Source organism: Oncorhynchus keta, chromosome 18 (genome assembly GCF_023373465.1).
Source record: "Oncorhynchus keta strain PuntledgeMale-10-30-2019 chromosome 18, Oket_V2, whole genome shotgun sequence".
In the NCBI taxonomy this organism is placed as follows: Eukaryota; Metazoa; Chordata; class Actinopteri; order Salmoniformes; family Salmonidae; genus Oncorhynchus; species Oncorhynchus keta.
This window is the reverse complement of record NC_068438.1, coordinates 57,855,059-57,877,987: the sequence shown is the minus strand read 5'-3', so window position 1 is coordinate 57,877,987 and position 22,929 is coordinate 57,855,059. Positions and strand designations below refer to the sequence as shown.

Genomic DNA, 22,929 nt, shown 5'->3' with positions numbered 1-22,929 from the left:
TACTGTCTCTATTATACTATGACAGACCAGCTAGATCTACTGCCTCTATGTCTCTATTATTTTATGACAAACCAGCTCGATCTACTGTCTCTATTATAACATGACAGACCAGCTCGATCTACTGTCTCTATTATAACATGACAGACCAGCTAGATCTACTGCCTATATTATATTATGACAGACCAGCTAGATCTACTGTCTCTATTATATTATGACAGACCAGCCAGATCTACTGTCTCTATTATACTATGTCAGACCAGCTAGATCTACTGTCTCTATTATATTATGACAGACCAGCTAGATCTACTGTCCCTATTAAAACATGAGAGACGAGCTAGATCTACTGTCTATATTATGCTATGACAGACGAGCTAGATCAACTGTCTCTATTATATTATGACAGACCAGCCAGATCTACTGTCTCTATTATATTATGACAGACCAGCTAGATCTACTGTCCCTATTAAAACATGAGAGGCGAGCTAGATCTACTGTCTATATTATGCTATGACAGACGAGCTAGATCAACTGTCTCTATTATATTATGACAGACCAGCAAGATCTACTGTATCTATCATATTATGACAGACCAGCAAGATCTACTGTCTATATTATACTATGACAGACCAGCTAGATCTACTGCCTCAATGTCTCTATTATATTATGACAAACCAGCTCGATCTACTGTCTCTATTACATGACAGACCAGCCAGATCTACTGTCCCTATTAAAACATGAGAGACAAGCTGGATCTACTGTCTATATTATATTATGACAGACCAGCTAGATCTACTGTCCCTATTAAAACATGAGAGACGAGCTGGATCTACTGTCTCTATTATATTATGACAGACCAGCCAGATCTACTGTCTCTATTATACTATGAGAGACCAGCTAGATCTACTTTCTCTGAGAGAGAGAGAGAGAGAGAGAGAGAGAGAGAGAGAGAGAGAGAGAGAGAGAGAGAGAGAGAGAGAGAGAGAGAGAGAGAGAGAGAGAGAGAGAGAGAGAGAGAGACCCCTTCAACTGAAACATATTAAACTCTGGAGACATACTATCCCACAGACTGACAGGCTTCTGGCTGCCACACCCACACATGAGCTGCAGCAACTCTATAAAGTCAGACGATTCTGCAACTTACTTAAGGGAAGAGACTCTACTTCCATCTTCACCAGGTATGGGTTTCTTTTCTTTTGCTCGAAAATAATGTAATGGTCTATTTCTGTCTGACTTTAAACTGTGTTTCCAAGTTCTTATCAAACAGCCTTTGTGAGCACTGGCTGGATATGTTTTGTTTTGAGTGTTTGATCAGTGAAATTGAATGGGTTTGGTGAGGGTCCGCTCTAATGCACTCAACTAGGGTCATAATGTTCCTACTGTTATAGTGAACTCAAACCGACGTTTCCCTTTCTTTAAACTATCACACTTTGTGTCTTTATAAACTTCCCCACTGCGCCATCTCTGACTTCAGATTCACTGTGCTACCAGAAACACTTTTGTATAGATTCTATTTGGCTCTGACACTAATTTAGAATGTTAACTTTAGATTCTATTTGGCTCTGACACGACTTTAGATTCTATTTGGCTGTGTCACTACTTTAGAGTGTTAACTTTAGATTCTATTTGGCTCTGACACGACTTTAGATTCTATTTGGCTCTGACACTACTTTAGAATGTTAACTTTAGATTCTATTTGGCTCTGACACTACTTTAGAATGTTAACTTCAGATTCTATTTGGCTCTGATACAACTTTAGATTCTATTTGGCTCTGACACTACTTTAGATTCTATTTGGCTCTGACACTACTTTAGAATGTTAACTTCAGATTCTATTTGGCTCTGACAGTACTTTAGAATGTTAACTTCAGATTGTATTTGGCATACAATGTAGAATGGTATTGTGTGACTGGTACTGTATACATGTATATAGTGAGTGTGTACATATAGTTTAGTGAGGGTTGGGTTTGATTTGAATGGGTTTGGTGAGGGTCCGCTCTAATGCACTCAACTAGGGTCATACTGTTCCTACTGTTATAGTGAACTCAAACCGACGTTTCCCTTTCTTTAAACTATCACACTTTGTGTCTTTATAAACTTCCCCACTGCGCCATCTCTGACTTCAAGATCCACTGTGCTACCAGAAACACTTTTGTATAGATTCTATTTGGCGCTGACACTAATTTTGAATGTTAACTTTAGATGCTATTTGGCTCTGACACTACTTTAGAATGTTAACTTTAGATTCTGTTTGGCTCTGACACTACTTTAGAATGTTAACTTCAGATTCTATTTGTCTCTGATACAACTTTAGATTCTATTTGGCTCTGACACTACTTTAGAATGTTAATGTTAGATTCTATTTAGCTCTGACACTAATTTAAAATGTTAACTTTAGATTATGTTTGGCTCTGACACTAATTTAGAATGTTAATGTCAGATTCTATTTGGCTCTGACACTACTTTAGAATGTTAATGTTAGATTCTATTTGGCTCTGACACTACTTTAGAATGTTAATGTTAGATTCTATTTAGCTCTGACACTAATTTAGAATGTTAACTTTAGATTCTGTTTGGCTCTGACACTACTTTAGAATGTTAATGTTAGATTCTATTTGGCTCTGACACTACTTTAGAATGTTAACTTTAGATTCTATTTGGCTCTGACACTACTTTAGAATGTTAACTTTAGATTCTGTTTGGCTCTGACACTACTTTAGAATGTTAATGTTAGATTCTATTTGGCTCTGACACTACTTTAGAATGTTAACTTTAGATTCTATTTGGCTCTGACACTACTTTAGAATGTTAACTTTAGATTCTATTTGGCTGTGTCACTACTTTAGAATGTCAACTTTAGATTCTATTTGGCTCTGACACTACTTTAGAATGTTAACTTTAGATTCTGTTTGGCTCTGACACTACTTTAGAATGTTAACTTCAGATTCTATTTGGCTCTGATACAACTTTAGATTCTATTTGGCTCTGACACTACTTTAGAATGTTAATGTTAGATTCTATTTGGCTCTGACACTACTTTATAATGTTAACTTTAGATTCTGTTTGGCTCTGACACTACTTTAGAATGTTAATGTTAGATTCTATTTAGCTCTGACACTAATTTAAAATGGTAACTTTAGATTATGTTTGGCTCTGACACTAATTTAGAATGTTAATGTCAGATTCTATTTGGCTCTGACACTACTTTAGAATGTTAACTTTAGATTATGTTTGGCTCTGACACTACTTTAGAATGTTAATGTTAGATTCTATTTGGCTCTGACACTACTTTAGAATGTTAACTTTAGATTCTGTTTGGCTCTGACACTACTTTAGAATGTTAATGTTAGATTCTATTTGGCTCTGACACTACTTTAGAATGTTAACTTTAGATTCTATTTGGCTGTGTCACTACTTTAGAATGTCAACTTTAGATTCTATTTGGCTCTGACACTACTTTAGAATGTTAACTTTAGATTCTGTTTGGCTCTGACACTACTTTAGAATGTTAATGTTAGATTCTATTTAGCTCTGACACTAATTTAGAATGTTAACTTTAGATTCTGTTTGGCTCTGACACTACTTTAGAATGTTAATGTTAGATTCTATTTGGCTCTGACACTACTTTAGAATGTTAACTTTAGATTCTATTTGGCTGTGTCACTACTTTAGAATGTCAACTTTAGATTATATTTGGCTCTGACACTACTTTAGAATGTTAACTTCAGATTCTATTTGGCATACAATGTAGAATGGTATTGTGTGACTGGTACTGCATATATGTATATAGTGAGTGTGTATATATAGTTCAGTGAGGGTTTATATAGTGTGTAGTTTGACGTCCCTCCCACTCCGCTGGGATCTCCTGTTTGGTAGTCTGATTGTTGCAGCAGGCTAGTGGACAGAGCTGTAAGGTCTTTCAGCTGATGTGGCGCACCTGGGCTGAATTTGCCTGGAGGCTATGAAGGGTGGCCACATCAGCCAACACACTCTCTCTTACCTGACTGGCAGGCTGGCTTCCTCCACCTATTGGTTGTTGGTCTAAGACTCTCTCCACTCAAACACTACTATAGACATCCACAGCTTGTTACATTTTTGTATTATTCAGTATTCATTTTTACATTTAAGTCGTGTGGTACCTTTGTTAAAAACTCGGAGACAAGGCAATAACAATATATATAGTCTGAGTGTGTAGTCTGAGTGTGGGTATATATATTCTGAGTGTGTATTATGTGTGTATATATATATATATATCGTCTGAGTGTGTATATAGTATGTGTATATATATTCTGAGTGTGTGTATATATGTATATAGTCTGAGTGTGTATACTGTATATATATATATATATATATATATATATATATATATATATATATATATATATATATATATATACACACACACACACAGTGGGGCAAAAAAGTATTTAGTCAGCCACCAATTGTGCAAGTTCTCCCACTTAAAAAGATGAGAGAGGCCTGTAATTTTCATCATAGGTACACTTCGACTATGACAGACAAAATGAGAAGAAAAAAATCCAGAAAATCACAATGTAGGATTTTTAATGAATTTATTTGCAAATTAGGGTGGAAAATAAGTATTTGGTCAATAACAAAAGTGTATCTCAATACTATACTTATATACCCTTTGTTGGCAATGACAGAGGTCAAATGTTTTCTGTAAGTCTTCACAAGGTTTTCACACACTGTTGCTGGTATTTTGGCCCATTCCTCCATGCAGATCTCCTCTAGAGCAGTGATGTTTTGGGGCTGTTGCTGGGCAACACGGACTTTCAACTCCCTCCAAAGATTTTCTATGGGGTTGAGATCTGGAGACTGGCTAGGCCACTCCAGGTCCTTGAATTGCTTCTTACGAAGCCACTCCTTCATTGCCCGGGCGGTGTGTTTGGGATCATTGTCATGCTGAAAGACCCAGCCACGTTTCATCTTCAATGCCCTTGCTAATGGAAGGAGGTTTTCACTCAAAATCTCACGATACATGGCCCCATTCATTCTTTCCTTTACACGGATCAGTCGTCCTGGTCCCTTTGCAGAACAATGATGTTGATGAGCATGATGTTTCCACCCCCATGCTTCACAGTAGGTATGGTGTTCTTTGGATGCAACTCAGCATTCTTTGTCCTCCAAACACGTAGAGTTTTTACCAAAAAGTTATATTTTGGTTTCATCTGACCATATGACATTCTCCCAATCTTCTTCTGGATCATCCAAATGCTCTCTAGCAAATTCAGACGGGCCTGGACTTGTACTGGCTTAAAACTTAAGGATAGGGGGCAGTATTTCCCCTTTGGATGAATTGCGTGCCCATAGTGAACTGCATCAAAATCTGTCCTAAATTGCTAATATATGCATAGTATTATTATTATTGGATAGAAAACACTCTGAAGCTTCTAAAACCGTTTGAATTATGTCTGAGTATAACAGAACTCACAGGGCAGGTAATCTTCCAAACTAGTTTTGGAATCCTGAAATTTGGGGCAACTTTGACGTCATCGCCCCCTCCCTTCCCAACAAGTTATGGATCTGGAAACACTTCCTATGTCTTCCACTAGATGTCCTCATTCAGTAGAAAGTGCAATGGAGCATTTGCTGTGAACTTTGACCTAATGGGAAGGAAATTACTACAGTGTCGCAAAAGATTAATGTGCCTGAAAGCGCGTATGCGTTTGGAGTGCTTCGTCTGTTCCAATCAGCCCGAGATGAACTAGGATTGCCCGGTTGGAATGCCATTGGTTTTGTACGTTTATAACATTCTGAAGATTGATTCTGCACTTACTTTGACCAGTTTCGTCGACCTGTAATACAGTGCCTTGCGAAAGTATTCGGCCCCCTTGAACTTTGCGACCTTTTGCCACATTTCAGGCTTCAAACATAAAGATATAAAACTCTATTTTTTTGGGAAGAATCAACAACAAGTGGGACACAATCATGAAGTGGAACGACATTTATTGGATATTTCAAACTTTTTTTAACATATCAAAAACTGAAAAATTGGGCGTGCAAAATTATTCAGCCCCTTTACTTTCAGTGTAGCAAACTCAGATGCAGATGCATTTGAGCTGAAAGTGGTAGCAGATGCTGCTACATGGACACTAGAATTGAACATTATGAAACAAAAAAAGATATTGTTGAAGTAGGACTCCTTGCACTACATTCTGATCAAAGACCATCAAAGGTAAGGGAATATTTACGTTGAAATTTTGTATTTCTGTTGACTCCAACATAGCGGAGAAATATTGTTACGTCTGAGCGCCGTCTCAGATTATTGCATGGTAGGCTTTTTCCGTAACGTAAAAAAAAATGTGACACAGCGGTTGCATTAAGAACCAGTGTATCTTTTTAATGTAGAACATGTATCTTTAGTCAGTTTATGATGAGTATTTCTGTTATCTGGCGTAGCTTTCTATTATTCCTCCAGACATTTTGGAGAATTTTCTGAACATGGCGTCAATGTAAACCAAGATTTATGGATATAAAATGCATATTATCGAACAAAACATAAATGTACTGTATAACATGTCATATGACTGTCATCTGATGAAGATTTTCAAGAGGTTAGTGAAATATATATTTTTTTAATCCTGCTTTTTGTCATATCTTTTGTGGTACAAAATGGCTGCCTTTTTGTCTTTGTTTTGGTGGTGGTCTAACATAAATATGTGCTGTGTTTTCGCCGTAAAACATTTACAAAATCTGACACGCTGGGTAGATGAACAAGGTGTTTATCTTTCATTTTAAGTATTGGACTTGTTAATGTGTGGAGGTTAAATATTTCTAAGAATATCTTTTGCATTCCCTGCGCCACCGTTTCAGCTGAACGGGGGGCGGTGGAGTTCCCTGAGGGGAACGCCTCGCCGCAACAGGTTGCAGGGGGACACGTCTGGCACTGCAGGATTTGCGTCCCTGTCGGCGTAGTGTGTTACTGATGGTATGCTTTGTTACTTTGGTCCCAGCTCTCTGCAGGTCATTCACTAGGTCCCCCCGTGTGGGTCTGGGATTTTTGCTCACCGTTCTTGTGATAATTTTGACCCCACGGGGTGAGATCTTGCGTGGAGCCCCAGATCCAGGGACCCAGCCTGGTGCAGGTCTACAATTTTGTTTCTGGTGTCCTTTGACAGCTCTTTGGTCTTGGCCATAGTGGAGTTTGGAGTGTGACTGTTTGAGGTTGTGGACAGGTGTCTTTTATACTGATACAGGTAACGAGTGGAGGACAGAGGAGCCTCTTAAAGAAGAAGTTACAGGTCTGTGAGAGCCAGAAATCTTGCTTGTTTGTAGGTGACCAAATACTTATTTTCCACCATAATTTGCAAATAAATTCATGAAAAATCCTACAATGTTTTTTTTCTCATTGTCTGTCAGAGTTGAACTGTACCTATGATGAACATTACATGCCTCTCATCTTTTTAAGAGGGAGAACTTGCAAAATTGGTGGCTGACTAAATACTTTTTTGCCCCACTGTATATATATAGACACACTCAGACACGGGTCTCGTGTCCATCCCCCCTAGACTGCAGGGCCAAAGGGGTTCGTAACAGTGTGTATATAGATAATTTTAATGACAGATTTCTAATGACTAGAGGGGTAATATTCACAACGTAGCAGACAGATTTCTAATGTCTAGAGGGGTAATATTCACAATGTAGCAGACAGAATTCTAATGTCTAGAGGGGTAATATTCACAATGTAGCAGACAGATTTCTAATGTCTAGAGATGAAATCCTTCTGACCTGTTCTTGAGTATCATAGCCTTTCTATTCTAGGCCCCTATACAGCTCTACCTGTGTGTTCTGTATGTTTAATGTGTTCTGAACATACTCTTCTTTAGGTTGTTTAACAGTTGTCTCCTCTCACTGGAACATGTTGACAATATAATTGACATTTCATTCATTCATTATTTTCCAGGTCATTCAGGAGTCAGAGTGGTGTGTATAGAAGAGGAAAGGCCCAGATCAGAGCTCTAACATACTACAGTAACATACAGGACCATCTTCTGAGAGGAGGCCCAGAGGTAAAGAGCAACATTCACAAAAACACAGGAAACACCTGAAGATAGGTTCACCCTCAGAAAACACAGATGTACACCGACAGATGCTACATGCACACTTCCACACACACACTTCCACACACAGACAGATAACTCAAGGAACTCCCAAGCTCAGTCATTCATCTAGTCAGATCATTTCCTCTTGAAGGACAACAATCAATCAACCAACTGACAAATCAATCAACCTATCATCCAATCAGGATGTCTCGTTGGGGCCGTAAAGACGTGAAGAAGACTCCCGAGGTGATCAGGACGGTAACAGAGGGGCTGAAGTCTCTGTACCATCAGAAGCTCCTCCCCCTGGAGCAGCACTACGGTTTCCATGACTTCCACTCCCCCTCTCTGGAGGACGCAGACTTTGACAACAAACCCATGGTGCTGGTGGTGGGGCAGTACTCCACTGGCAAGACTAGCTTCATCAAGTAAGAGTTTAAACAGACAGCTTGGTGCAATCAACATGTAAATACTTCATACAAAAAAGAAGTAGTGATGAAGTCAATCTCTTCTCTACTTTGAGCCAGGAGAGATTGACATGCATATTAGCACTCGGTATACAATTACAGCTATGCTGCCCTGTTCTCACCAATTACATTTTTCCTAAGTCCCTCTTTGTGGCACTTAACTACACGACTGGACAGGAGTCCAGGGGCAACAAAACTAGAAACCTGTAGGACCTGCCTTGTTGATTGTCACTGATCTAATCTTCATTGCTCGTGTTTCTTGGCTCAAGCAAGTCTCTTCTTCTTATTGGTGTCCTTTGTTAGTGGTTTCTTTGCAGCAATTTGACCATGAAGGCCTGATTCATGCAGTCTCCTCTGTCTGTAGCTTGTGAGGTGTGGAAACACTTGCAGTTGTGCTTTTTGTGTTGTTGCTTTTTGTGTTTCTTGTTCTGTCTGCATGCTACGTGTTTCTTGTTCTGTCTGCATGCTACGTGTTTCTTGTTCTGTCTGCATGCTACGTGTTTCTTGTTCTGTCTGCATGCTACGTGTTTCTTGTTCTGTCTGCATGCTACGTGTTTCTTGTTCTGTCTGCATGCTACGTGTTTCTTGTTCTGTCTGCATGCTACGTGTTTCTTGTTCTGTCTGCATGCTACGTGTTTCTTGTTCTGTCTGCATGCTACGTGTTTCTTGTTCTGTCTGCATGCTACGTGATTCTTGTTCTGTCTGCATGCTACGTGTTTCTTGTTCTGTCTGCATGCTACGTGTTTCTTGTTCTGTCTGCATGCTACGTGATTCTTGTTCTGTCTGCATGCTACGTGTTTCTTGTTCTGTCTGCGTGCTACGTGTTTCTTGTTCTGTCTGCGTGCTACGTGTTTCTTGTTCTGTCTGCGTGCTACGTGTTTCTTGTTCTGTCTGCGTGCTACGTGTTTCTTGTTCTGTCTGCGTGCTACGTGTTTCTTGTTCTGTCTGTGTGCTACGTGTTTCTTGTTCTGTCTGCGTGCTACGTGTTTCTTGTTCTGTCTGCGTGCTACGTGTTTCTTGTTCTGTCTGCATGCTACGTGTTTCTTGTTCTGTCTGCATGCTACGTGTTTCTTGTTCTGTCTGCATGCTACGTGTTTCTTGTTCTGTCTGCGTGCTACGTGTTTCTTGTTCTGTCTGTGTGCTACGTGTTTCTTGTTCTGTCTGCATGCTACGTGTTTCTTGTTCTGTCTGCATGCTACGTGTTTCTTGTTCTGTCTGCATGCTACGTGTTTCTTGTTCTGTCTGCATGCTACGTGTTTCTTGTTCTGTCTGTGTGCTACGTGTTTCTTGTTCTGTCTGCGTGCTACGTGTTTCTTGTTCTGTCTGCATGCTACGTGTTTCTTGTTCTGTCTGCATGCTACGTGTTTCTTGTTCTGTCTGCATGCTACGTGTTTCTTGTTCTGTCTGCATGCTACATGATTCTTGTTCTGTCTGTGTGCTACGTGTTTCTTGTTCTGTCTGCATGCTATGTGTTTCTTGTTCTGTCTGCATGCTACGTGTTTCTTGTTCTGTCTGCATGCTACGTGTTTCTTGTTCTGTCTGCATGCTACGTGTTTCTTGTTCTGTCTGCATGCTACGTGTTTCTTGTTCTGTCTGCATGCTACGTGTTTCTTGTTCTGTCTGCATGCTACGTGATTCTTGTTCTGTCTGCATGCTACGTGTTTCTTGTTCTGTCTGCATGCTACGTGTTTCTTGTTCTGTCTGCATGCTACGTGATTCTTGTTCTGTCTGCATGCTACGTGATTCTTGTTCTGTCTGCATGCTACGTGTTTCTTGTTCTGTCTGTGTGCTATGTGTTTCTTGTTCTGTCTGCATGCTACATGATTCTTGCTCTGTCTGCATGCTACATGATTCTTGTTCTGTCTGTGTGCTATGTGTTTCTTGTTCTGTCTGCATGCTACGTGATTCTTGCTCTGTCTGCATGCTACATGATTCTTGTTCTGTCTGCATGCTACGTGTTTCTTGTTCTGTCTGCATGCTACGTGTTTCTTGTTCTGTCTGCATGCTACGTGTTTCTTGTTCTGTCTGTGTGCTACGTGTTTCTTGTTCTGTCTGCATGCTACGTGTTTCTTGTTCTGTCTGTGTGCTATGTGTTGCGTGTTCTATGTTGTTCTGTCTGCGTGCTATGTGTTGCTTGTTCTATGTTGTTCTGTCTGTGTGCTATGTGTTGCGTGTTCTATGTTGTTCTGTCTGCGTGCTATGTGTTGCTTGTTCTATGTTGTTCTGTCTGTGTGCTATGTGTTGCGTGTTCTATGTTGTTCTGTCTGCGTGCTATGTGTTGCTTGTTCTATGTTGTTCTGTCTGCGTGCTATGTGTTGCGTGTTCTATGTTGTTCTGTCTGCGTGCTATGTGTTGCTTGTTCTATGTTGTTCTGTCTGCGTGCTATGTGTTGCTTGTTCTATGTTGTTCTGTCTGCATGCTACGTGTTTCTTGTTCTGTCTGTGTGCTATGTGTTTCTTGTTCTGTCTGCATGCTACATGATTCTTGCTCTGTCTGCATGCTACATGATTCTTGTTCTGTCTGTGTGCTATGTGTTTCTTGTTCTGTCTGCATGCTACGTGATTCTTGCTCTGTCTGCATGCTACATGATTCTTGTTCTGTCTGCATGCTACGTGTTTCTTGTTCTGTCTGCATGCTACGTGTTTCTTGTTCTGTCTGCATGCTACGTGTTTCTTGTTCTGTCTGCATGCTACGTGTTTCTTGTTCTGTCTGTGTGCTACGTGTTTCTTGTTCTGTCTGCATGCTACGTGTTTCTTGTTCTGTCTGTGTGCTATGTGTTGCGTGTTCTATGTTGTTCTGTCTGCGTGCTATGTGTTGCTTGTTCTATGTTGTTCTGTCTGTGTGCTATGTGTTGCGTGTTCTATGTTGTTCTGTCTGTGTGCTATGTGTTGCGTGTTCTATGTTGTTCTGTCTGTGTGCTATGTGTTGCGTGTTCTATGTTGTTCTGTCTGTGTGCTATGTGTTGCGTGTTCTTTGTTGTTCTGTCTGCGTGCTATGTGTTGCTTGTTCTATGTTGTTCTGTCTGCGTGCTATGTGTTGCTTGTTCTATGTTCTGTCTGTGTGCTATGTGTTGCGTGTTCTATGTTGTTCTGTCTGCGTGCTATGTGTTGCTTGTTCTATGTTCTGTCTGTGTGCTATGTGTTGCGTGTTCTATGTTGTTCTGTCAGCGTGCTATGTGTTGCTTGTTCTATGTTGTTCTGCATGTTCCCACTGCTCATTGTTTGTCTGTATGTTTATTGTCATAGTTTTTAATAACCTACCCAGGGACTGTGGTCGAAAATTAGCCTGCTGGCTAAAACCGGCACTTTTACTGAAACGTTGATTAATGTGCAATGTCCCTGTAAAAATAAATTCAAACTCAATTCCTCATAAACCCACAGGGATTTAACAGATTCATGTAAGTTTCTTAATGTGTGTTTATTACTAACTGGAATAAGTGGTTTCATAAGTGTCAAGTGCAGCGTCTGGTTGCTCCTCATTACACACCACAGACCAGCAGCGTCTGGTTGCTCCTCATTATACACCACAGACCAGCAGCGTCTGGTTGCTCCTCATTACACACCACAGACCAGCAGCGTTTGGTTGCTCCTCATTACACACCACAGACCAGCAGCGTTTGGTTGCTCCTCATTACACACCACAGACCAGCAGCGTCTGGTTGCTCCTCATTACACACCACAGACCAGCAGCGTCTGGTTGCTCCTCATTACACACCACAGACCAGCAGCGTCTGGTTGCTCCTCATTACACACCACAGACCAGCAGCGTCTGATTGCTCCTCATTACACACCACAGACCAGCAGCGTCTGGTTGCTCCTCATTACACACCACAGACCAGCAGCGTCTGGTTGCTCCTCATTACACACCACAGACCAGCAGCGTCTGGTTGCTCCTCATTACACACCACAGACCAGCAGCGTCTGGTTGCTTCTCATTACAGACCAGCAGCGTCTGGTTGCTCCTCATTACACACCACAGACCAGCAGCATCTGGTTGCTCCTCATTACACACCACAGACCCAGCAGCGTCTGGTTGCTCCTCATTACACACCACAGACCAGCAGCGTCTGGTTGCTCCTCATTACACACCACAGAGCAGCAGCATCTGGTTGCTCCTCATTACACACCACAGACCCAGCAGCGTCTGGTTGCTCCTCATTACACACCACAGACCCAGCAGCGTCTGGTTGCTCCTCATTACACACCACAGACCCAGCAGCGTCTGGTTGCTCCTCATTACACACCACAGACCCAGCAGCGTCTGGTTGCTCCTCATTACACACCACAGACCCAGCAGCGTCTGGTTGCTCCTCATTACACACCACAGACCAGCAGCATCTGGTTGCTCCTCATTACACACCACAGACCCAGCAGCGTCTGGTTGCTCCTCATTACACACCACAGACCAGCAGCGTCTGGTTGCTCCTCATTACACACCACAGAGCAGCAAATATGATTTATCATCAACATAGGAATCAGGACAAAACTTCTTGTATGACCTGTATTACACTCTGGTTTCCCTAGATATGGCTGATGTATTGTGATCACTACATCCCATGGCTTTGGATAAAGCAGATTTCTCAAGCAGTTTCATCAAGTAGCCATTCAGATATACAGTAGCTGTCAAGTTCGTTACAGGGACAGATATTCTTCCTGAATGTATTTTTTTATCTGTGTTATACTGCAAAACAAACATGGCTTTGATGTAATGTTTTGATAAGCACCTGATCCAATGTGTGTGTCTGGCTAACGTGGTGGCGTTTGTTTGTCTGTGTGCGTCTGGCTAACGTGGTGGCGTTTGTTTGTCTGTGTGCGTCTGGCTAACGTGGTGGCGTTTGTTTGTCTGTGTGCGTCTGGCTAACGTGGTGGCGTTTGTTTGTCTGTGTGCGTCTGGCTAACGTGGTGGCGTTTGTTTGTCTGTGTGCGTCTGGCTAACGTGGTGGCGTTTGTTTGTCTGTGTGCGTCTGGCTAACGTGGTGGCGTTTGTTTGTCTGTGTGCGTCTGGCTAACGTGGTGGCGTTTGTTTGTCTGTGTGCGTCTGGCTAACGTGGTGGCGTTTGTTTGTCTGTGTGCGTCTGGCTAACGTGGTGGCGTTTGTTTGTCTGTGTGCGTCTGGCTAACGTGGTGGCGTTTGTTTGTCTGTGTGCGTCTGGCTAACGTGGTGGCGTTTGTTTGTCTGTGTGCGTCTGGCTAACGTGGTGGCGTTTGTTTGTCTGTGTGCGTCTGGCTAACGTGGTGGCGTTTGTTTGTCTGTGTGCGTCTGGCTAACGTGGTGGCGTTTGTTTGTCTGTGTGCGTCTGGCTAACGTGGTGGCGTTTGTTTGTCTGTGTGCGTCTGGCTCAGATAAAAACACTGATTAAGGCTACACGCTGAAATGCATTGGTTTTAACAACACAGTTTAATGTGAATATATTCCTCTCTCTCTGCGTCAGGTATGTGTTGGAGCAGGATATCCCAGGAAGCAGGATAGGACCAGAGCCCACCACTGACTGTTTCACAGCCATCATGCACGGTGAGGTGGAGGGAGTTATCCCAGGCAACGCTCTCATCGTCGACCCCAACAAACCCTTCCGCAATCTCAACACCTTTGGAAACACCTTCCTGAACAGGTGAGTACAGGATGAAATCCATAATGAAGGTTTTTAAATATTCTAGAATGGTCCTTCTTTTGGAAGGGGGAGATGAGGATGAAAAACGTGAGAAACTAAGCCAATGAGATCCACCCCCTGCCCTCACCACTTCCTCCAATGAAAGGAGAGCCAGGAAGGGAGAGAACAGAATATCTGTTTTTTGCTCTGTGGAATTTCAAGTGTCCGTCCCAAATTTCAGAGTGTGGAGGGACTTGAGAAAGGGATCGATATCTATATGGCGTTACGGGGCTGAATCACCCTGAGGTACTATCCTCTGCTCTAGTGTGTTTATCCTGTAGTCTGGGATGCCCTCTTTCCGAGGGATACCTTCTGTTGAGGCAAGCTGTGGCAGCTATGTTTGTTATACTGAAGCCATGTCAACTGTAGGACGCTAGAATTACTGAAGCCATATCAACTGTAGGAGTCGAACACTAGAATTACTGAAGCCATGTCAACTGTAGGAGTCGAACACTAGAATTACTGAAGCCATATCAACTGTAGGAGTCGAACACTAGAATTACTGAAGCCATATCAATCAATCAAATGTATTTATGAAGCACTTTATACATCAGCCGATGTCACAAAGTGCTATACAGAAACTCAGCCTAAACCCCAAACAGCAAGCAATGCAGACGTAGAATCACGGTGGCTAGGAAAAACTCCCTAGAAAGGCAGGAACCAGGGGAGAGACCTAGAGAGGAACCAGGCTCTGAGGGATGGTCAGTCCTCTTCTGGCTGTGCCGGGTGGAGATTATAACAGCACATGGCCAAGATGTTCAAATGTTCATAGATGACCAGCAGGTTAAAATAATAGTAATCACAGTGGTTGTAGAGGGTGCAACAGGTCAGCACCTCAGGAGTAAATGTCAGTTGGCTTTTCATAGATGATCATTCAGAGTTAGAGACAACAGGTGTGGAGAGAGAGAGTCAAAAACAGCAGGTCTGGGACAAGGTCCAGGTAGCCGGAAAGTAGAGCATTGCAGTAGTCTAATATAGAATTGACAAAAGCATGGATACATTTTTCTGCATCATCTTTGGACAGAAAGTTTCTGATTTTCGCAATGTTACATAGATGGAAAAAATCTGTCCTTGAAATAGTCTTGATATGTTTTCGTCAAAAGAGGGGTCAGGGTCCAGAGTAACGCTGAGGTCCTTCAGTTTTCTTTGAGACGACTGTACAACCATCAAGATGAATTGCCAGATCCAACAGATCTCATTGTTTATTGGGAACTGGAATTAGCATTTCTGTTTTGTTCGAGTTTAAAAGTAAAACATTTCCTATCATCCACTTCCTTATGTCTGAAATACAGGCTTCCAGGGAGGGCAATTTTGGGGCTTAACCATGTTTCATCAAAATGTACAGCTGTGTATCGTCCGCATAGCAGTGAAAGTTAACATTGTCTCCGAATTACATCACCAAGAGGTAAAATATACAGTGAAAATAATAGAGGTCCATCAACGGAACCTTGAGGAACACCGAAATTTACTGTTGATTTTTCAGAGGACAAACCATCCACAGAGACAAACTGATATCTTCCCGATACAAGTTCTAAACCAGGCCAGAACTTGTCCGTGTAGACCAATTTGGGTTTCCAATCTCTCCAATAGAATGTGGTGATCGACGGTATAAAAAGCAGCACGAGGACAGATGCAGAGCCTTGATCTGACACCATTAACTTCTTGACGCTACCCATCCCTTTAGCGGGATAATTGTCATCAATAACCGGATGTTTCGGATGTTTTCACTCACGAGACTCCCAGTTACACAAATGTTCCTTTTGTTCAATAAAGATTATTTTTATACCCAAAATACCTCAGTTTGTTTGGCGCGTTATGTTCAGAAATCCAAAGGCTCGAGTGGTCACGACAAAGCAGACACAATTTCCAGATACTATCCGTAATGTCCACAGAAACATGTCAAACAGTTTTTTATAATCAATCCTCAGGTTGTTTTTAAATATATATGATTGATTATATCAACCGGCACTGTCTTTTTCAGTAGGAGAGGGAGAGACGATGGCTGCCCAAGCTCTGTTGCGCAAGCAAAACTCGCTAATTTTTCAAAATAAAATGGGAGATTTTGAAACTATGTCTAAAGACTGTTGACACCTTGAGGAAGCCGTAGGAAAAGGAATCTGGCCGAATCTTTAAATGGAGCGAAGGCAGGCTATGGAACATGGAGCTTTCAAAATAGAAGCCACTTCCTGGTTTGATTTTCCTCAGGTTTTTGCCTGCAATATCAGTTATGTTATACTCGCAGACAATATTTTGACAGTTTTGGAAACTTTAGAGTTTCCTATCCTAATCTGTGAATTATATGAATATTCTAGCATCTGTGCATGAGAAATAGGCTGTTTACTTTGGGAACGTTATTTTTCCAAACATAAAAATAGTGCCTCCTAGCTGAAAGAGGTTAAAAGGTTGTTTACCACCTTCACAAGAGCAGTCTCAGTGCTATGATGGGGTCTAAAACCAGACTGAAGCCATTTGCATACATTGTGTTTCTTCAGGAAGGCAGTGAGTTGCTGCGCAACAGATTTTTCAAATGTTTTTTAGAGGAATGGGAGATTCGATATAGGCCGATTAGTTTTTTAAAAATGTTTTATTCTGGGTCAAGGTTTGGCTTTTTCAAGAGAGGCTTTATTACTATACACATCCGGTGGATAGGGAGCCGTTTATTATGTTCAACAAAAGAAGGCCAAGCACGGGAAGTGCTTGGAATAGGGTATTTTTTGGAATAGGGTCCAGTTTGAAGCTTGACGGTTTAGAGGCCATGACTATTTTCATCAATGTGTCAAGAGATATAGTATTAAACAATGTGAGTGTCTCTCTTGACCCTAGGTCCTGGCATTGTTGTGCAGACTCAGGCCAACTGAGCTTTGGAGGAATACGCAGATTTAAAGAGGAGTCCGTAATTTGATTTCTGATGATCATGATCTTTTCCTCAAAGAGGTTGATGAATTTATCACTGCTGAAGTGCAAGCCATCCTCTCTTTGGGAATGCTGCTTTTCAGTTAGCTTTGTGACGGTATCAAAAATGTATTCAGGATTGTTCTTATTCTCCTCAATTTAGTTGGAAAAATAGGATGATTGAGGAACAGAGGGCTCTTCGATGCTACACGGTACCTTTCCAAGCTAATAGGGACGACTTCCAGTTTGGTGTAGCGCCATTTCCGTTCCAATTTCCTGGAAGCTTGCTTCAGGACTCAAGTATTTTCTGTACACCAGGGAGCTAGTTTCTTATGATAAATGTTTTTTGTTTTAGGGGTGCGACTGCATCTAGGCTATTACGCAAGGTTACATTTAGTTCCTCAGTTAGGTGGTTAACCGATTTTTGTACTCTGATGTCCTTGGGTAGGTGGAGGGAGTCTGGCAGGGCATCTAGGAATCTTTGGGTTGTCTGATAATTTTTGCACAGCTTTTGATGCTTCTTGGTTGGGGTCTGAGCAGATTATTTGTTGGAATTGCAAACGTAATAAAATGGTGGTCCGATAATCTAGGATTATGAGTAAAACATTAAGATCCACAACATTTATTCCATGGGACAAAACTAGCAGTGAGTAGGTCTGGAGATATGTTGGACAACACCCACTGAGTCGATGATGGCTCCGAAAGCCTTTTGGAGTGGGCCTGTGGACTTTTCCATGTGAATATTAAAGTCACCAAAAATGTGAATATTATCTGCCATGACTACAAGATCCAATCGGAATTCAAGGAATTCCGTGAGGAACGCTGTATATGGCCCAACAGGCCTGTAAACAGTAGCTATAAAAAGTGATTGAGTAGGCTGCATAGATTTCATGACTAGAAGCTCAAAAGACAGAAACGCAGTCATTTATTTGTGAATAGAAATGTGTTATTGTGAATAATGGCAACACCTCCTTTGTGTGATGCACGGGGGATATGGTCACTAGTGTAACCAGGAAGTGAGGACTCAATTAACACAGTAAATTCCCCAGGCTAAAGCCATGTTTCAGTCAGGCCAATCACATTAAGATTATGATTAGTGATTAGTTCATTGACTTTAACTGACTAGAAAGTGAGTGATCTAACATTAAGTAGCCCTATTTTGAGATGTGAGGTATCACAATCTCTTTCAATAAACGGCAGGAATGGAGGATGTCTTTATTCCAGTGAGATTACAAAGCGAACACCGCCTTGTTAAGTTTTGCCCATCCTATATCAAGGCACAAACCCCTACAACTCATCCAGAACGCCGCAGCCCGTCTGGTGTTCAACCTTCCCAAGTTCTCTCACGTCACCCCGCTCCTCCGCTCTTCCACTGGCTTCCAGTTGAAGCTCGCATCCGCTAAAGACCATGGTGCTCGCCTACGGAGCTGTGAGGGGAACGGCACCTCAGTACCTCCAGGCTCTGATCAGGCCCTACACCCAAACAAGGGCACTGCGTTCATCCACCTCTGGCCTGCTCGCCTCCCTACCACTGAGGAAGTACAGTTCCCGCTCAGCCCAGTCAAAACTGTTCGCTGCTCTGGCCCCCAATGGTGGAACAAACTCCCTCACGACGCCAGGACAGCGGAGTCAATCACCACCTTCCGGAGACACCTGAAACCCCACCTCTTCAAGGAATACCTAGGATAGGGTAAGTAAGGGTAGGTAATCCTTCTCCCCCCCAACAAGATTTAGATGCAAGTGGCTGTTCCACTGGTTGTCATAAGGTGTATGCACCAATTTGTAAGTCGCTCTGGATAAGAGCGTCTGCTAAATGACTTAAATGTAATGTAATGCACAAACACGGTTTCAATTAATATGGTCACCCCTATCTGAACAATGGCGAACGGAAGACAGGGTGATGCGGCAGGTGCCGCTTCTCATACGAACGCCGAACCCAGCTAAGTAACTCATGTAAAGAGTTAAAGCACAATTATGGGTTTTATCTCCAGTACTTTGCCATGATTGTCAGTTATGGAGCTGCTCTACTGATAATCTCAGTGCGTCCTTGCTGGGATGACACAAATCTACTGCCGGAGAATACCAACACCAAACACATTGGTTCACCGTTCCACGGGAGCAGACAGTACACAGCATACCATAATGGCCAGGTCTACCTCTCTCCCTATTCCACTGAACCGCTTAGTCCAACATTTATCGGAAACATGTTCACTACCCTCCTGCTCTCCGGGGATGTGCAACTCAGCCCTGGGCCTAACATCACCGAGCCAGCCTCAGCCCTGGGCCTAACATCACCGAGCCAGCCTCAGCCCTGGGCCTAACATCACCGAGCCAGCCTCAACCCTGGGCCTAACATCACCGAGCCAGCCTCAACCCTGGGCCTAACATCACTGAGCCAGCCTCAACCCTGGGCCTATCATCACCGAGCCAGCCTCGACCCTGGGTCTAACATCACCAAGCCAGCCTCAACCCTGGGCCTATCATCACCGAGCCAGCCTCGACCCTGGGCCTAACATCACCGAGCCAGCCTCGACCCTGGGCCTAACATCACCGAGCCAGCCTCGACCCTGGGCCTAACATCTCAGAGCCAGCCTCGACCCTGGGCCTAACATCACCGAGCCAGCCTCGACCCTGGGCCTAACATCTCCGAGCCAGCCTCGACCCTGGGCCTAACATCTCTGAGCCAGCCTCAACCCTGGGCCTAACATCATCGAGCCAGCCTCGACCCTGGGCCTAACATCATCGAGCCAGCCTCGACCCTGGGCCTAACATCTCCGAGCCAGCCTCAACCCTGGGACTAACATCACCGAGCCAGCCTCAACCCTGGGCCTAACATCACCGAGCCAGCCTCAACCCTGGGCCTATCATCACCGAGCCAGCCTCGACCCTGGGTCTAACATCACCGAGCCAGCCTCAACCCTGGGCCTAACATCACCGAGCCAGCCTCGACCCTGGGTCTAACATCACCGAGCCAGCCTCGACCCTGGGCCTAACATCACCGAGCCAGCCTCGACCCTGGGCCTAACATCACCGAGCCAGCCTCAACCCTGGGCCTATCATCACCGAGCCAGCCTCAACCCTGGGCCTATCATCACCGAGCCAGCCTCGACCCTGGGCCTATCATCACCGAGCCAGCCTCGACCCTGGGCCTATCATCACCGAGCCAGCCTCGACCCTGGGCCTAACATCACCGATTGGGCCTAACATCACCGAGCCAGCCTCGACCCTGGGCCTAACATCACCGAGCCAGCCTCGACCCTGGGCCGATTTATAGCCTCGACCCTGGGCCTAACATCATCGAGCCAGCCTCAACCCTGGGCCTAACATCATCGAGCCAGCCTCGACCCTGGGCCTCATCTCCGAGCCAGCCTCGACCCTGGGCCTAACATCACTGAGCCAGCCTCGACCCTGGGCCTAACATCACTGAGCCAGCCTCAACCCTGGGCCTAACATCACCGAGCCAGCCTCAACCCTGGGCCTAACATCACCGAGCCAGCCTCAACCCTGGACCTAACATCACAGAGCCAGCCTCAACCCTGGGTCTAACATCACCGAGCCAGCCTCAACCCTGGGCCTATCATCTCGAGCCAGCCTCGACCCTGGGTCTAACATCACCGAGCCAGCCTCAACCCTTGGTCTAACATCACCAAGCCAGCCTCAACTCCTGGGTCTAACATCTCCGAGCCAGCCTCGACCCTGGGTCTAACATCACCAAGCCAGCCTCAACCCTGGGCCTCACATCACCATGCCAGCGATACTCACCGGAGTGGAAAGCAGTGGATGGCCTCGTCCACTGATCGTCGCCACTGTGGAAGTGGGTGAGTGCTATGGTCCCATGGTTTCTCTCGACTCACCCGACTCCTGGATAGATTTAGACTCTTCAAACATACCCACGTTGCTATATGCGATCCCTGACTCTGCTTCTGGTGGGCAAGCTGTTTTAGTTGGTTCCCCGCATCCAGTGTAGGTGGGAGGGATTGTTAATGAATTAAAACGAAACAAAACGGCCTAAACCCAGCCGTCAGAAAACACAGAAAATCTAACTTTTTTTTAATGTATCAATCACTCTCTAGTCATCTGGGACCCACGAGCTAAGCCCAAGGGTCTACTAGGGGGGCACTACTTGAACATTCGTAGTGTCATTCCAAGAAGTGATCAAATTCAACATCTACACAGACTCCAACCTTGACTTCCTCTGCCTCTCAGAGACATGGCTCCATAAAAACTCTCCATATGCTGCTGTGATTGTGATTGGCTACAATGTCTTCAGGAGAGACAGGATTGGAGGAAGAGGAGGGTGTGTGATGATTTACATTAAAGAACATATCCAATGTAAACAAATTGAGTGGTCATGTGATAATGACCTAGAATGTATCGGCCTGAACGTTACAATGTCGACCCAAATGTCTTTTACCCTCATTTGAATGGGTAAAAAGTGTGTTTTTTGATCAGTTTAATACAATGCTTAGGGAATGTGATTTGGGGAAAGAGGTCATCTTTTTTTTTTTTTTACCCCTTTTTCTCCCCAATTTCATGGTATCCAATTGTTTTAGTAGCTACTATCTTGTCTCATCGCTACAACTCCTGTACGGGCTCGGGAGAGACGATGGTTGAAAGTCATGCGTCCTCCGATACACAACCAAGCTGCACTGCTTCTGCACCTGGCAACCTTGGTTAGCGTGCACTGTGCCCGGCCCGCCACAGGAGTCGCTGGTGCGCGATTTCCATGCCGGCCATACCCTCCCTAACCCAGACGACGCTAGGCCAATTGTGCGTCGCCCCACCCAGAGTCTCTGGTGGCGCAGCTGTCGCTGCAGTACAGCGCCCTTAACCACTGCGCCACCCGGGAGGCCCTGAAAGAGGTCATCTTAATGGGAGATTTTAATATTAATTATGAAGACAACTCTTGTAGGAAAACCCTCAAACGGATCACTAATACCTTTGACCTTTACACAGCTAGTTAAAGGGCCAACCAGGGTGACTTGTTGCTCTAAAACAGATTGATTTGGTGTTTAGTAATAAACCAGAGAGAGTGACTAAATCATTCAATATGGTTACTGGGCTGTCTGATCATAATCGGACACTTATAACCAGAAACCTGTCTAAGAGCAGGATTAACCTCTCTACTGTTAGACAGCCGAATAAAATAAGAATACCTAAGAGTGAATTAAACCATTTTGAAAACTCAATTAAGGGAATTAACTGGAATGATCTCTTGTCCTATACAGACGTGGAAGCTGATAGTCAGTCGGTTCCACTGGTTTCCTGGGCTCAGTGCTAGTAAATGATGCTCAACCTGTCCTCATCATCAGGGAGGTTTCTGAGTCAAAGGTGAACAAGGTGATTAGCTCACTAAATAACTCTAAAGTCAAAGATTTGTTTGGGCTGGACTCTACCTTTCTTAACAACTACAAAGAGTCACTCATTGGCCCCATTACTAAGGTCACCAACACTTGTATTGGTGTGGGGGTGTTTCCAAGGGTATGGAAGTTGGCCATAATAACGGACATCTTTAAATCAGGCGACCCTGCTGACGTGAGTAACTACAGGCCCATTAGTATACTACCTGTGGTGTTAAAGGTTGTTGAAAAGTGTGTAGCAGAACAGCTGATGGCCCACCTCAACAACAGCCCCTTCACATTACACTCCATGCAGTTTGGCTTCAGAGCGAAACACTCCACAGAAACGGCCAACTGCTTTCTTCTGGAAAATGTGAATTCCAAGATTGACAAAGGAGGCGTTGTTGGGGCTGTGTTTCTGTACCAAAGGAAGGCTTTTGATACTGTTAACCATGAGATTCTCATTGCAAAATTGTCCAAGTTCAGCTTTTCCCCCGATGCCTTGAGATGGATGAAATCATACCTTG

General features: G+C 43.6%; 1 protein-coding gene across 3 annotated transcripts in view; it reads left to right on the top strand.

The window, feature by feature from the left end:
• The first annotated feature begins 1,020 nt into the window (after positions 1–1,020).
• Positions 1,021–22,929, top strand: part of LOC118378554 (EH domain-containing protein 2-like) — a 41,842-nt gene continuing 19,933 nt past the window's right edge. Inside the window, exons 1-4 of one of the 3 annotated variants that reach the window (XM_052468737.1) lie at positions 1,021–1,175; positions 7,922–8,027; positions 8,264–8,485; positions 13,956–14,132. In XM_052468737.1, the coding sequence (XP_052324697.1) occupies positions 8,265–8,485; positions 13,956–14,132 (398 nt within the window). In that variant the 5' untranslated portion in view covers positions 1,021–1,175; positions 7,922–8,027; position 8,264. The remainder of the gene's footprint in view (positions 1,176–7,921; positions 8,028–8,263; positions 8,486–13,955; positions 14,133–22,929) is intronic. The other 2 variants (XM_052468736.1, XM_052468738.1) reach the window with 2 other exon arrangements.